Source organism: Curcuma longa, chromosome 11 (assembly GCF_044706935.1).
Source record: "Curcuma longa cultivar G26 ecotype Majalengka, Jawa Barat chromosome 11, ITB_CL_G26_1.1, whole genome shotgun sequence".
In the NCBI taxonomy this organism is placed as follows: domain Eukaryota; kingdom Viridiplantae; phylum Streptophyta; class Magnoliopsida; order Zingiberales; family Zingiberaceae; genus Curcuma; species Curcuma longa.
In genome coordinates this window covers 15,799,830-15,813,877 of record NC_133871.1, presented here as the reverse complement: position 1 = coordinate 15,813,877, position 14,048 = coordinate 15,799,830, and the positions used below count along the sequence as shown (strand labels likewise).

The window sequence follows — 14,048 nt, the reverse complement described above, 5'->3', positions numbered from 1 at the left end:
CAGATCGATCTTTGAGTCTTCGTCTCGGATTTGTACTCATTTCACGTCGACACAAGTTGCTAAAAAAACGACTTATACTAACCGTGGATTGCTTGCTCATTGAGGAGTTGATGAACCTTCTCCTTGGGATGGACTTGGAGAGTGTTCTCACGAGCTGCAGAGACGCAGAGATGGAGCAGAAACGCAAGAAGAAAAGATGGAAGATTAACGGCCTTCATTGCACCAATGCAATGTTCAGCAAATGAGCTAATTGGGCTTTATATAGATCAACTCTCGACTTAAGAAATGTTTGCTTTCAGAGTCAGACAGTGGTTCCCTAGCTAGTTGAACTCAGGCCAGAAGAAGAAAGATCTCGTTCGTTTGGTAGGTGGGAAAAAATTGGTTTGGTCCAAAAGTTATGGGAATCGTCCCACGAGATAAGAACAGCATATATTTGTGGCTATAGTTTTAATCAAGAGAATAAAGAAACTGCAGGCGTGATCCTGCTGTCGATATTCTGGGAATACTTGGGAGAGTTGCTTTAGCCGCAGTGTGCCTATTTGCATGAAGCATATGATGTTCCACGCCATGAGAAATGGTTTTTTCTCAATAAAAAGCTGCGGGGAGCTCGATCGGATTCTTCCTTGAACGAGGCACGCGAAAGCTCTGACGAAGAACACGAGATTTCCATGGAGGGTGATGGAAAAGGAATCGCAAAAAGATGTTCTCGAGATGTTTTCACTGTGGCAAAAGCTATAGAGTGATGAACAGCTAGCATCTTTGTCAGTTGGACTAGACTTTATTTAATTTACTTGAGTTTTCAAGATAGCTGGCTTACACTTTAAAAAGTTGCTGGTTAGGTGATGCTTAGAGAAAACAATTTGTCATCTAATATACTATGCACCAATGGTTCTCTTTGGTTGTTGATAGCAAAGTTTTGTCCATGTATTGTGTAGAATTTATACAGTTTATCACTCTTTTTTTCCCCTTTTCTTTTAGTATCCAGAACACTTCAGTTCTCCCTAAATCCCTTTTATACTTCCATCTGCTTTTGTGCTAGTGTTGCTTAAGTTATATACTGAGGCTAGTTGACTTTCTACTTCTTAGCTAAGTGAATGTGGTTAAACTTGATTATTGTGTTGACTTTAACCTTTAATTGTTAAGAAACTATATATTAGTAAGAGATATGGTGTTTTTGATGTTCTAACAACCATTTAGATTCTAATCATTGCAGTGAACCTTGGGAGGAAGGGAGCATGCATAGTGGCAATCACATTCAACAAAAAGAATCAAAAGTTATCACTGAATTTGGCAGGAGAAACCTTGGAATCTGCTTTATGTGATTGACATTATCAAATTGAATAATTCGACACATCTGCCAGACTTCAAGCATTTAAACAAAATTTCCCCAGAAAAGATTACAACATAAATTTATCTTATCTTACCACTCTGTATGTTTGCTCAGTTTATACATCTTAATCGAGATTAAGAAGTTTCATCTTTAATCACAAAGTAAGATTATGAAGTGTGATGAACAAACTTGAACATATTTGAAGGAGAAATCTGAAATGGGTTTTGCAACATATTTGAAGGAAAAGACTCCTCTTGAGTTAGTTACTCTTGAAACTCTCCAGCGATAGCTAAGTTAAAGAATGCATACCATCTTGCAGGTAAGCAGAGCCACCTGAACTTGGGAGACGAGCTGCACAACCCTGTAGCAGATAATGTAGTTACCAGCAGGTTTGCTGCATTCAATCAATATTCTCGTCCAAACTTCTTAATCAGTGATCTGAATGTCTCTGATTCGAGGACGGCATTGGTTCTGCAGTTCTTAGAGAACCGCCAAGCTCTACCAGCACAAGAGGAATGAAGGAGTGGAGGACATCAGTAATCAAAGGCCTGTAGCTAGGTTCCTGCTGCACGCATAGTACAGCTACAGCAGCTACCTGCCCAATGTTATGAACTTCAGATAAGAAAGAAGCATATTTCTAAAGATTTGTGAATCAAGGTGGATAACGTACTTGATACAAGTGTTTCAGATCCATAGTATTCTGGATAACTGGATCGATTATGTTTGGAAGTTTCGCTCTGTCAGTAAGTTGAGGCATGGCCTGAAGACAAACAACTAAAAGCATTTAATACCAGCTTGGAATTGGGGAATGAAGTATTGGCATTCAGTTTTATGCCATACTGAGAAACGTAAAAGGAAAACAAACCCATTTTACGATTGATTGGCATTGAGGCGGCGCCATCTTTTCAACTGGTTTTCTTCCCATCAGAAGCTCCAGGAGCACAACTCCAAATGCATAAACATCACTCTTCTCAGTCAGTATACCTGAAAGAGTAGGTATTATTCTTGTGTTATACCTACATAGTATCTTTTCCCATCATTTGATGACTCTTTGTATCAGCTACGTTAGCATCAACATCAAAAATGACACCTCACAATCGTACAATTTAGACAGTAGTGAGCAAGAAGATTGAGTACCATCTAAGAGATACTCTGGAGCTACATATCCAAGAGTGCCTGAAAGTTCTATATGACCTTTGCTAAGATTTCTATCGACCACTGCAAGACCAAAATCTGCAATCTTTAACCACAAGGAATTCAATTAGAAATAACTTTTGATGTTGCAAATTGCATCGTGCCAATATTCAAGATGAACTGAGAGGAATTGGAAGAGGCTGCCTGCATTTACCTTGGCATTAAAATCTGAATCTAGGAGAATGTTGGATGACTTTATGTCTCTATGAATAACGGGTGGGTTACAGTGCTCATGAAGGTACTCCAATCCTCTGTTCGAAAAGTTAGACACTATATTAATTTCTGAAAACGATAGCTATTCAGAAATGGAGATAACATAAGAATGTGAAGGGGGGCAAAAAACCTTGCAATATCAAGTGCAATTTTCATTCGAATATGCCAGGTCAAAGCTGATCCATGGGAAGGTCCTGCAGGTGTAAAATACAAGTCAGTGATGTCTAAGCATTGAAACCATTATAATTGCTACAAGAGAAGAATTGCACCGTGAAGTTGTGCTTCCAGAGATCCATTTTGCATCAACTCATATATGAGAAGACGAGTTTCTCCATGAACACAATAACCCAAAAGAGATACTATGTTAGGATGTTGAATTCTTCCAAGCAACTCAATCTCATTCTGGTCAGAAACATAAAAGAATATAAGGCATTTAATCAAAATTGAGAAGAGTGTGAAGAAGTTCATGTTTTTTTTTAGTTTCTCACTTCGAACTCCTTGTTGCAATTTGTCCTACCACCATCAAATTTCTTCACTGCAGCAGAAGCTTTACCATGGAACCAAGCTTTGTACACATGACTAAATCCTCCTTCCCCTAAGATATTAGACTCACTGAACTTGTCAGTCGCTAACTCTAGTGATGGGTAATCTACAGTGGGCAGCAATCCCTTCTTGCTTGTCGTCTTCATGTTATTCAACTTGCTCAGGATTAGTCCAAATGGAAGCCCACCACCAACATCTGTTTTGTACCAAGTGCACAAATCATTAATTTTGGCTAAAATTAGTACATGTTTATTTTCTCCTTAAATTTTAAATTTGAATAGATAAATATAATATAAAAAGCTATTGGAGCTCACTTATATTTTAAAGTAATCAAACACTAAAAAATTCTACCCAATACTGATCAATTTCTTAATAAATTTTGAATTCGATAGATAAATGCACTTTAAAAGGTCAATGGAGTTTGGTCAAACTTTAAAAGTGACTAAATGACTAAAAAAAGAAGTCATTTTTCCATACATTATAAAGTTGTCTAGATAGATGCACTCTAGAATGTCGTCAAAATTGAATCATACTTTCAAAATAATCAAACAATTAAACATGTATAATGACTCAAAAAGGTAATATAGCAGTTTTATCTAAACTTGTTAGATGGTCATGTTGCAGTTTTGACCAAGTTAGATATGTTTGTTTAGGTGCACGCATCAGATTTAGATTGGTAGGCAATCGATCTATTTTTTTTAACAAACAGGATTGTGATGGGTTTAAAAGCTTTTATGCCAGAAGACTTTAAGTAGGGCACTGATAAACAAAAAAAGGGGGCATTCCTTAATCTTTTTGGAAAAAGCTTTGATTTTTGACCATAGAACTATTTACTAGTGCATATGCGTAAAACAGATGAGAAAGTTGAACCTGAACTTTCGGTGTCTCTTGCATTGTACTGGCGGCTCCTCCGCCAAAAGATACAAGCACACACTGAGGATAATATGATCGCTAGAACAGCAGCAGAAGCCAGAACGACTGCCATAACCAGTTCCTTGTGATAATGGTGATGGCGTGTCTGTATCACGATCTGCATCACTGTCATCCAAAAAAAAAAATCATAGCTAAATGCTTTGTCACGAAGAACAAATTGTCATCGAAGGATGGTCGACGAGGACGAAGAAGATGAAACAAAAGGCGGAGATTTTCTAAGACAAACAATTAAGCATCCATAAAGTTGCACGAAAAGCCAAGAGATTTTCTAAGACAAACAATTAAGCATCCATAAAGTTGCACGAAAAGCCAAAGAATAAAGGAGATTTGGACACTCTGATTCCCGTGGAAAAGAGTGCGAGAGAGAGAGAGAGAGAGAGAGAGAGGCAGTACATCTCAGAATAGAATTAAAAAAGCCCCAATCTTTGAAACGCCATGGTCTGTATTCACTGGATCATCACAAAAAAGAATCGATCTTTGTCGGTGAGAAGTTCAAGTATTTAACAAATTTTCGGTAACGGAAAGAAACCCAGAAAACGGCCAAAGTCGACACCCCGTGAACGGTGAACCCTACACCAGATCAAACTCAAATCGCCAGAGAAATCAGTAGCGGGGCGCGCACCTGCAGGCGACGGCGCCAGGGACGAAGAAGACGGAAGATGGGGCTGGTTCCCAAGGGGCGGAAACGAAGACGCCTGTGCATCAGCGGCAGTTACCGCTGTGATGAGCAAAATGCAAAGGCACCGACTGGAAATGCCAGGAGGAAGACGAAGATGTGTAGGTGACCTCCCCATGTCGCCAGAGCCGCTGTGTGCGCGCGCGCGCGCGTGAGACAGAGAGAGCGCCGGAGAGTAAGCACTCGCCACTGGAGGAGATCTCCAACTCCAATGCCTGACGAGATCAGAAAGGAGCAGGATTTGGGAGGAAAATCCAGATCGAGAAACGGAAGTCAAAGCGACCCGAAAGCTTTAAATTTTGAATCCCTGCTCTCTCTCTCTCTCTCTCTCTTTCTATTTTTAGGAAAACAATGGCATCTTTTTTACAGCCATTTCCGTGACTCGTCTTCCCTTTTTGTTTTTTATGGGAACGACAACGACACCCGCACGGTAAAGATCGGGGTCTGGTTTTTATAATTAAGGTTGGATGGCCCTCCTGTAAAATTACCTCTGAGTCAGGTTGCCAGCTAATTCGATGCGGTGCAATATTAAATTTTGTAAATATATTTGATGCGCATAAGTATTTATTTTAATTATAACATTAACTATATCCTATCTATTTGGACATTCAAGTAAAGGAATTTTCTTTTGTTTTCAAATTCAAGAATCCAGAATAAAAAGACATATCCAAAATATTTATTACAATAGAAAATTATAATTGATAAAAATGGTTTTAATAATAGATATTTATATAATGCATATATAGTAGCATGCGTTAATAAACTAAGTATCCCTTTCCAATAATACTTTTTCTAAAAATAATAAATCCTTTATTTTGTATCCCTTAATTATATTTAAAAGAAGAAGAAGAAAACTCAATTAATATATTCATGTCTCTCTTGTTTGTTTCGATTAGTAAAATGAAGTTGCACTAGAAAAATTAATTGTTTTTTTTAATTTTATTCCAACATATGCACATGTTGAGATTTGAGAGCCCATAATTTATTTAATGAATTGCTTTAGTTTATCTGTCACACTCTCTCTCATACACATTATTAAATCCTTTACAATAAAATTATAATATAGTTGATAGACTGATGTTTCATCGATGAATCTCTTCAGTGTTGTCAAAAAAGAGATCTATACGATCGTTAGAGTTAAATTAATCTTTAATAATTAAAAAAAATAGAGAATTAAATTAATGGAATTGCTCAAGAAACTAAGGAAAAAGCCGTCTATTTATTACCAAATTAAAAAAAAACTCTGTCAAATACTACATAAAGCTCTTAAGGCCTCGTAGCTTATCATTATAATTGATTTATTGATTGAGAACCATCGAATCTTTCAAATCCAAACCATTTGATTTCTTCTTCCTAACCTCGTGCACACGCAAGACAAATAAATGAGGCACCTTACAGAAAATAAAAAAGAAGTCAGCAACTCCTTAATTGAGTGGAAAAAATCGACCTGCTATTTCGATCATAATTCCTGCGTCAGTAGGAAACATTGCTTTCACTCCGCATTAAACGTTGCTCAAGAGGCTAATGCTAAGTCATTTTTAATCAGTACAAGTGCAGGATTCGTTGTTCTGATACATTAGTTTAAACAATGATAGGACAAAAACAGGTACAAGTCATAGTCTACAGTTCAATAATAGTGAGGGAAAGGCCACGTTGCTTAATACGTCCAGCAGCAATCTAGTTTTTTTTTTTTAGGAACGAAGAAAAGTTAAGAAGCCACAATACATAGACAAACATAAGAATATTCTCTCCTCTTTTTTTTCCCCTTTTTTACCTTAGAATCAAGGATTATACTCAAGTTATTTAATCTGTGGACGTACATATGAAGAAAATAATAATAAAAGACTAGGATCATCACCTATCACATGAACAAGTCATTGTAGTTGTTCAAAATCTCATTAATCCTCATAGGCAAGTGTGTCTTGGTTACAGACTTCAATGCTGAGGGCTTTCTCAAGCCGAGGGCAAATAAGTTGCCCACCCACCATCTTAAAGAACGATGGCTACCTACTTCCAAAGCCATGTCAGAATTACAACAGGCCCTTAATCAGAAAGGAATAAATTTACTGATGAGGCTGAAATAGGAAGATTAATAAGTTCTGTGTCATTCTAAGGTTACCTGGAGTCTCTTCTTGGAATGATTCATGTAGTGCTACAAGTAAAGATAATTAGCTATAGTCAGAATTGCAGATTAAAATGAGTTGTAGGAGTCTTACCATTGCAAAGCCTGCCACAGTTGTTGCTTTGAACTAATATCAGGGTGGGCAGTTAATTGGGACAGAGAAGCTGCAGAAGAAACTAATCCTGCTTCCAATTTACATTAGGACAACGTTTACAATATTTAAGAACAATGATCCTGATAGAGAAGCAGAATTGGATCATATTCGAGATGCATAAAACTTCCCCTCTCAAGTATTTTAAGTCCTTGCAATCGTGAAATGGATCAAAATTAACTACAAAATTGCACAAAGCACTCATTCTTGGATTACAAAAATATTCTAGTTTAAAAGCAAATAGAGGGAATAAACTCCCAGAAAAGATAAACACTTTGAAGGCACTTGACTAGCACAAAATTTTTCTAGAAAGAAGAAAATCACTGCATGAAAGATTGTACTCGTGGTAGGTCAAGAGAAATGAATTCCCGCCTTGTTGAAGAGCGAGAGTAAATACAGGAAGTCTACCTGTGTTAACTTAGCTGCCCTCTTTTCTGCAAAATCTCCCTGCTTCAGAATCCCCAACACTTTGGCCTTAAAACTGGCATCATTGCCATCCTCCCCTTCCATATCCATCTCTTCTACTTCCTTCTCTTGATCATCCTTCCCATTACTATTGCCCATGCTTAGGTCCTCAACCATGTCTGCTAAAATCGCAACATCTTCCAAGGACACTTTATCCTCCTCCAGCTGACTTTTATTATTTAGTTGCAAGGCTTGCAATGTCCTGTAATTCTTTTCCAGTAATGAAATCACACTTTTCTGTCTGAAGATTGATCCCAATGTCTTGTTTTTACGGTTAAAACAAAGGCGTATCAGTCCATCCCATTCCTTGAAACTTACTGGTGGAAGTGGTCGCCTAGGCTCTATTCGCACAACAGAGGAATCAACTTTGGGTGGGGGCCTAAAATTATTTCGTCCAACTTTCAGGAGATGGGAAATCCGTGCCAGCAGTTGAGTGTTCACAGAGAGCCGACAGTATAGATTGTCGCCAGGATTCGCAACTAATCTCATCGCAAATTCACGTTGAAACATGATGACAGCACATCTGAAGGCTGGACGATGTGCTAATAGCTTAAAGGTCAGAGGTGATGAGATCTGATAAGGGATGTTTGCCACACAAATATCAAAGTATGGAAGCTCACACTTCAACACATCTCCTTGAATTACCTAAAAAATCAATATAGCAAGAAAACAATTATATTTCTGCCTGAAAGACAATAAATTAAAAGGTGTTATTAATTTCCAAAATTTTTGGAATTCCAGTGCACCATTGCATCTTAAACTAGATGAATATGTATTAAATGATATTTTTGAAGAATGGAATTATGTTTTAAACTTTAGAGAACCAAAACTTCCACCTCATTTATGAACATGGCAAATAAGTTCACAATGAACTACTTTGTACCGATTACGATTAGCATCCATTTTATTTTTTGGTTAATTACAAACCAAACGGGAAGAAAAATGAAGCTGGTTTGCTTTCTCAATTGCCTATGACAATTTTATGGGAGGTAGGGACTTTGTTCACATGATTTGCTCATGATCCATATCAGAGCGGTGATGAAACACATATAAACATAAGTGTTACCTACTTCAGAGTGGAATATTTGTAGAAATAGGTTCTTTCTTCCTAAAAACAAGCGTAATAAGAGCCAGAAATGCAATCAGTAGCATTTGTTGCAACAGAAGGTGGAGATTGACAGAATACAATCTTGAGCCAACTCTAGCAAATCATCTGAAATCTATAGCCCTAAATTAACGAACAAAAAACACTACGCAAAGCATCATACATGGCAGCGTAATAGAACCTAATTAAGACCTCACGACGCAAGAATTCCTTCGAAATCTTATCACCAACCTCACAAAGGGCGATAAACAGGGCATTAAACATAAAGTATACCTTCAGGCTGTTAGAGTGAGGGGTGCCCTGGAACCGGCGGTTGAGCTCGAGGACCATGCGGGGGTCGAGCTCCACGGCGACGACCGACTTGGCGACCTCCAGAAGCTTCTTGGTGAGGTTACCCGTACCGGGCCCGATCTCGAGGACGACATCGGTGGGCTTGATGCCGGACTTATGGACGATGGTATCGACTAGCATGGGGTTCTTGAGAATATGCTGCCCCTTGGACTTCTCGAAGGGGACGCCCCCACCCCACCTCTGCTGCTGCGGCGGCGGTGGCGCCTTCTTCCGAATCTTGCCGCCAGCCATGTTCGCAACCTGCTTGGGTTTCTTCCATTAGGGTTCGAATTTAAATTATCCGTCGATCGATACCTTGTTGGGCCGAGAAAGCCCGATGGGCCGAAACCCATAAGAAATACCCTACCTAAACTAGACCGGAGTGAACAACCGGTTCAAAATCAAACTATTCAAACTAAATAAATTAAAAAATAATAATAATTCCAGTTAGTCGCATTGACTCAATCCTGGAGGTAATCGGTCCGGATCCGATCCCACGGAAATTTTTACCGGCCACCCGGATAAATCCCTAAAGCCATCTCACCTACAGCATTTAAACATGAAAGAGACCTGCTATAGCTAATGGAGCTCTAAGACTGGTGCCTTCACAAGAGGAAGAATATGCATATATGGCTCCTTAATTCAGTGCTTTGTCCAGGCTCCATCTCGACCACGATGAACAACGAAGAGAGGTGATCGCATAAGAGCTAGGCATGTGGTGGTTGCTACATAAAGCTGATCCAAAAACTGGGCTCAGAAATTGCTGGCGAGCAGATGGAGTGGAACAACTTCTGTGCTTTGATTCTTCACGATGGCGTGCACTCGAAGTAGCACAGCACAACGCATACAATGAGCCCATACACTCTGTCCTGTCGACGCATCAAGATGGCAAGCTAGAGAGAGAGAGAGAGAGAGAGAGAGAGATGCATTTGCTACAGATGTTATTAATTCAGACTCTGATCTGTTTCACTGTTATATCACTTATGGGAAGATAAAGTTTCTTTGTTCATCTAATTCCGCTGTAAAATGCAATAACATCGCATTTATTCTGATGGAAGAGGAAGGAAAAGAAACCAGATGAATCGAGAAACTTGAAGCTTAAAATTTTCACTGTCAAATGCATGCATTCTGAAAAGAATGGCACTGTGGCTTCATGATGGGCTGCAAGTGACAGCTCAGCAATGGATGGATGGATGGAACCCGAGGAAGATCTACATGTGTGCTTAGGAATCCAATTACTGAACAATAATTGATTAATTAAGACAAAGTAGCGACAGGGTGTTCCAACAATAGCCAAACCCTTTTTGATTAGGACAACAGAAACTGTGCATGTGGCAGCAGCTCTGTCACCTGTCCACAATGTGTTGTCTTGCCGCAACTCAAGTGGTCGAGTTTTTTTTTTAATGGAGTGGAAGGTGGTGAGTGCACTGCTGCAATTAGTGAGGAGGTTGGAGAAATAGAAGAACAAGATGAGAGTAGTTTCAGCTGAAATTTTCTTATCTATGTATTCTTCTTGGGATTGGGTAAGGTCACACACATTCTTAATTCCACCAAAACCTCTGCCAACCAAAGAAAAAAAAAAAGCTCTCCTTTTCTTTCCTCTTCTCTTATAAGTAGCCACCATCTTCAACTTTCCTCCTCCATCTTCAGTTCTGCTTCCTAATTTGCGCAGACGATGGCCCTCCTTGTAATTTTCCACAGCTTTCTTGAACTGCATGCGAAGGTGCAACAGTATGATTGTGTGGAAGAATTGAGTGTCGATGTAGTATCTGAATTGCAGTTCAATGAAGCTGTGGGAAATTACAGTGAGTGGCCGAATTCAAGACTGAGAAACAGCTTCTATGATATCCTCCTCTTTGTTTGCCAAGGTCAGTTCTTAGTAAACATGAAAAATAAAGAGATAAGATTCCAGTTGTGTTGTTTTTCTAATTCACTTTAACTCCTGTGTTGAATTATGGCTATAATTTCCTTTAAATTAAATGAATTTGTCCAACATAAGCTCATTTCCATGGCTAATAACTAACTGTCATGAATGAATTATCTTTTAGTTTCTTCTTGAGATATTTACTGATTCTTTTTATGTTTTAACAAAGACTATCCAATTACTTTGCTCTCATATATATTAAACTGCTACTTAAAAATTTTCCATCTTTTTATTTGTCAGAATTTCGATGAAAAATTTAATAATTGTTAGTTTATGTTGATGAACCTTAGTGAATTTTGTCTCCATTGATTAAACCTCTAGAGAAAACAGCTGGGCTATTGCAAGAAAATAGCTTCTTCATATGAAAAGAATTACCCATTAACATGTGTAATTCAGCAATATTAAAGCAAGTTTCTCTGTAGAAGGAAAAAAATTGCCTTTACTTTATTGATTGCCTTTTTCACACCTAGAGGCAAGAACCCTACCAGATGAACTAACTAAAATCAAAATTTCAGAGATCTTTTAGACTGTTTAAAATAAATTCTTCATCTGCAACAAAATCAAGTCATGCTCTAATAAATTGCCTATAATTAAGATGCTTGAAGAAGTAGAACTTTTTGCTATGTGTGAGGATTTTCAACGCCTAAAATCCAAACAAGATTACTTGTAAGTAATCTAATGCTTTTACAAAATAAAATTACATGTTTTCTATCTTCCCCTCTTAAGAAACAACATGCATGAGCAATATATAACACTGACGTCGTCATTGCTTTCTGTCTATTTTCTTTCCCAATTTCCTTCTCCAAGAACGCACAAGTTAACTTCAATATTAGTGTTTTTATATTCCAATTTAAATGTTCAATATCATTATATTATCTAATATGAAATATTTCTAGAAGCTCGAAAGAATGAAATGTTATTTCCCTTGCAATTTATGTCTAATTAATCAGTGCCATGTCTAAAATGCCAATCATTGAGTCCATCAATCAGAAATGAGAGAGTGAATGAGAGAGAGAGAGATTGAATTGTCACGTAGGGAGGTGCAAATAGGAGAGTCGAATGCGAGATGAACAGAAGGCAGAGCAGGGGCAGGCTTTTTGCAGTAGAGGTATGGCCATGGCGTGAATCAGAGAGAGAGAAGGGTAGCTTGGCGTACGCAACACCAAAAGCAAAAGCCAGCTGAGACTGCACAACGCAAAACACGGGGCCACAAATCAGATCACCTGCGAGTTCCTTTTCTTTCTTCATTTTTCCCACCTTTTGTTTTAAAGAGAGAGAGGGAGAGAGAGAAAAAGAGAGAACTAAAAAAAGGTGCAAAAGGTTTTGTCATTTGTGCTCTCTCGCTGCACAAAGCTGCAGAAAAAGACGCCCATGGAACCACCACCAGGCACCACCGAGCCAAGCATGCACATCATGGCCTAATTTCAGTGTGTAGAGTTCTTGAATTGGCTTTTCTCTTAGATACAAACAACACCAAGCATTGCTATTTGAAAATGGCATTAACATTGCCAGCATTTTATACTACTTCTGTAGTTACGAAATATTGGTACTGAGTACTAATTTATCTTTAAAATTTTAATATTTGATAATATATTTAGGTACGGTTTATTAGATCAAAAGTTAATTTAAACAGGATCTAATATTAGAATGTGAATAAAATCTAATCAAGTTAAGATTGATCAGAAGATTAGTACGAAATCTTAATTAGTCGGACGAGAAGAAGTTCTAGTTGAGATTAGGTATGGAAAGTCATAGTTAGAGACTAGGTAAAAAAAGTATTGACTGAAAGATTGGGCAAGAAAGACCTGGTTTAAAAGATTGGACAAGGAAGTCCTGATCTAGATGATTGGACAAGGAAATCCTGACTAGAGATTGGACAAGGAAAAGTCAAAACAGGTCAAGAGTGATTGGATATTTGGCAAGTGAGAAGTCTACCTATGAAAGTGACTAGTCCTAATTGAAGGTTAAATAAGCGAAAGTTCAAATAGGATGTTTAACAGATGGGAAGTCTACCTATGAAAGTGACTAATCCTAACTGGAAGTTAGACACGAGTAAGCCAATAGGTTAAACCTACATGGTAAGATTTAGGTAAACCTAGTAGGTCAGACGGACTACAAGTAGGCTTAGATTGTTTGTTTACTTGTATGCTAATCTTGCAGGAACTAGAAGTTGAAAATAAAACTGAGAAAGCATAAGAAGAGCAAACAGAAGTAGTTGAACCAAACTCGGAAGTCAACTCAAGTCAAAACTGATTGACTAATTCCAGGCGCCCCTATTGAATCTGGGCGTCCGGAATAGTTTAGGTGGCCCAGTGAGGTCTAAGGGTATGGACGGTTCAAGCGCCATTATGTATTCTAGACACTTGGATTAGATGGAATTGACACCGATAAAGATCAACGGAATCAGATCGGATCGGATCAGTTCCAGGTGCCCGAAAAGGGATCCAGACGTCCAGAAATGTCTTTGAATGACATATACGATCAACACCAAGGAATTACTACTACTCTTATACGTCTTCATCTGTGTTGCTGCTGAACGCGAATGGAACCAGACTCGTGCAACCGAATAAGTTCCAAGAGAAAAGTGTCAGCGCTTAGGACTTCCGAATCGCCTCCACATGATTGTTTAATTATTTCCTTTTAAATTTTATATTTTGCATTTGTATTTCATTATTTTTATTGAACTGTAAGACAGATTTCTCCGCTTCCAGAGATGAAGATCTAGAAAGGAAGACTATTAATAAATTGGTGTCTTTCTATACATATATAAACCTTGAACGTATTAACTCTGAGAGTTAGAAACCAAATAAATTCATGTATCCCTATTTATTTACTAATTCCGTTGCTAAATTTCTATGTTAGTAATAAACGAACGAAAAAAATAAGCAATTCATCATCCCTTTAGCATGCCCACTGATCTACACAAAGATGACTCCAGCACTCATCTTATTTAGAAAATGTCGATTTACCAGACTTATCTGGTTTTTCCTTGCAGAAGCAACAAACATGACAAACAGGGGGTGGATCAGTAAAGTATTTGAAGATCGGGAGGAAGTGATTGG

The 14,048-nt window shown here is 38.1% G+C and overlaps 2 protein-coding genes across 2 annotated transcripts; both read right to left on the bottom strand.

Moving 5' to 3' along the window:
- Window positions 1-1,392: 1,392 nt before the first annotated feature.
- LOC141840022 (putative receptor-like protein kinase At1g80640) lies at window positions 1,393-5,151 on the bottom strand. The gene is made up of 10 exons (XM_074727905.1): window positions 4,836-5,151; window positions 4,151-4,318; window positions 3,226-3,476; window positions 3,007-3,139; window positions 2,868-2,931; window positions 2,679-2,775; window positions 2,468-2,570; window positions 2,196-2,314; window positions 2,001-2,090; window positions 1,393-1,925 (listed from the first exon to the last, which is right to left on the bottom strand). The coding sequence occupies exons 1-10, from the start codon at window positions 5,005-5,007 to the stop codon at window positions 1,761-1,763; spliced, it is 1,362 nt and encodes a 453-aa protein (XP_074584006.1). The 5' UTR covers window positions 5,008-5,151; the 3' UTR covers window positions 1,393-1,760.
- Window positions 5,152-7,323: 2,172 nt separating this feature from the next.
- On the bottom strand, window positions 7,324-9,314 carry LOC141840580 (ribosomal RNA small subunit methyltransferase-like). The gene is made up of 2 exons (XM_074728620.1): window positions 9,006-9,314; window positions 7,324-8,272 (listed from the first exon to the last, which is right to left on the bottom strand). Exons 1-2 carry the CDS (start codon window positions 9,312-9,314, stop codon window positions 7,514-7,516), a joined length of 1,068 nt encoding a protein of 355 aa, XP_074584721.1. The 3' UTR covers window positions 7,324-7,513.
- Window positions 9,315-14,048: the final 4,734 nt, after the last annotated feature.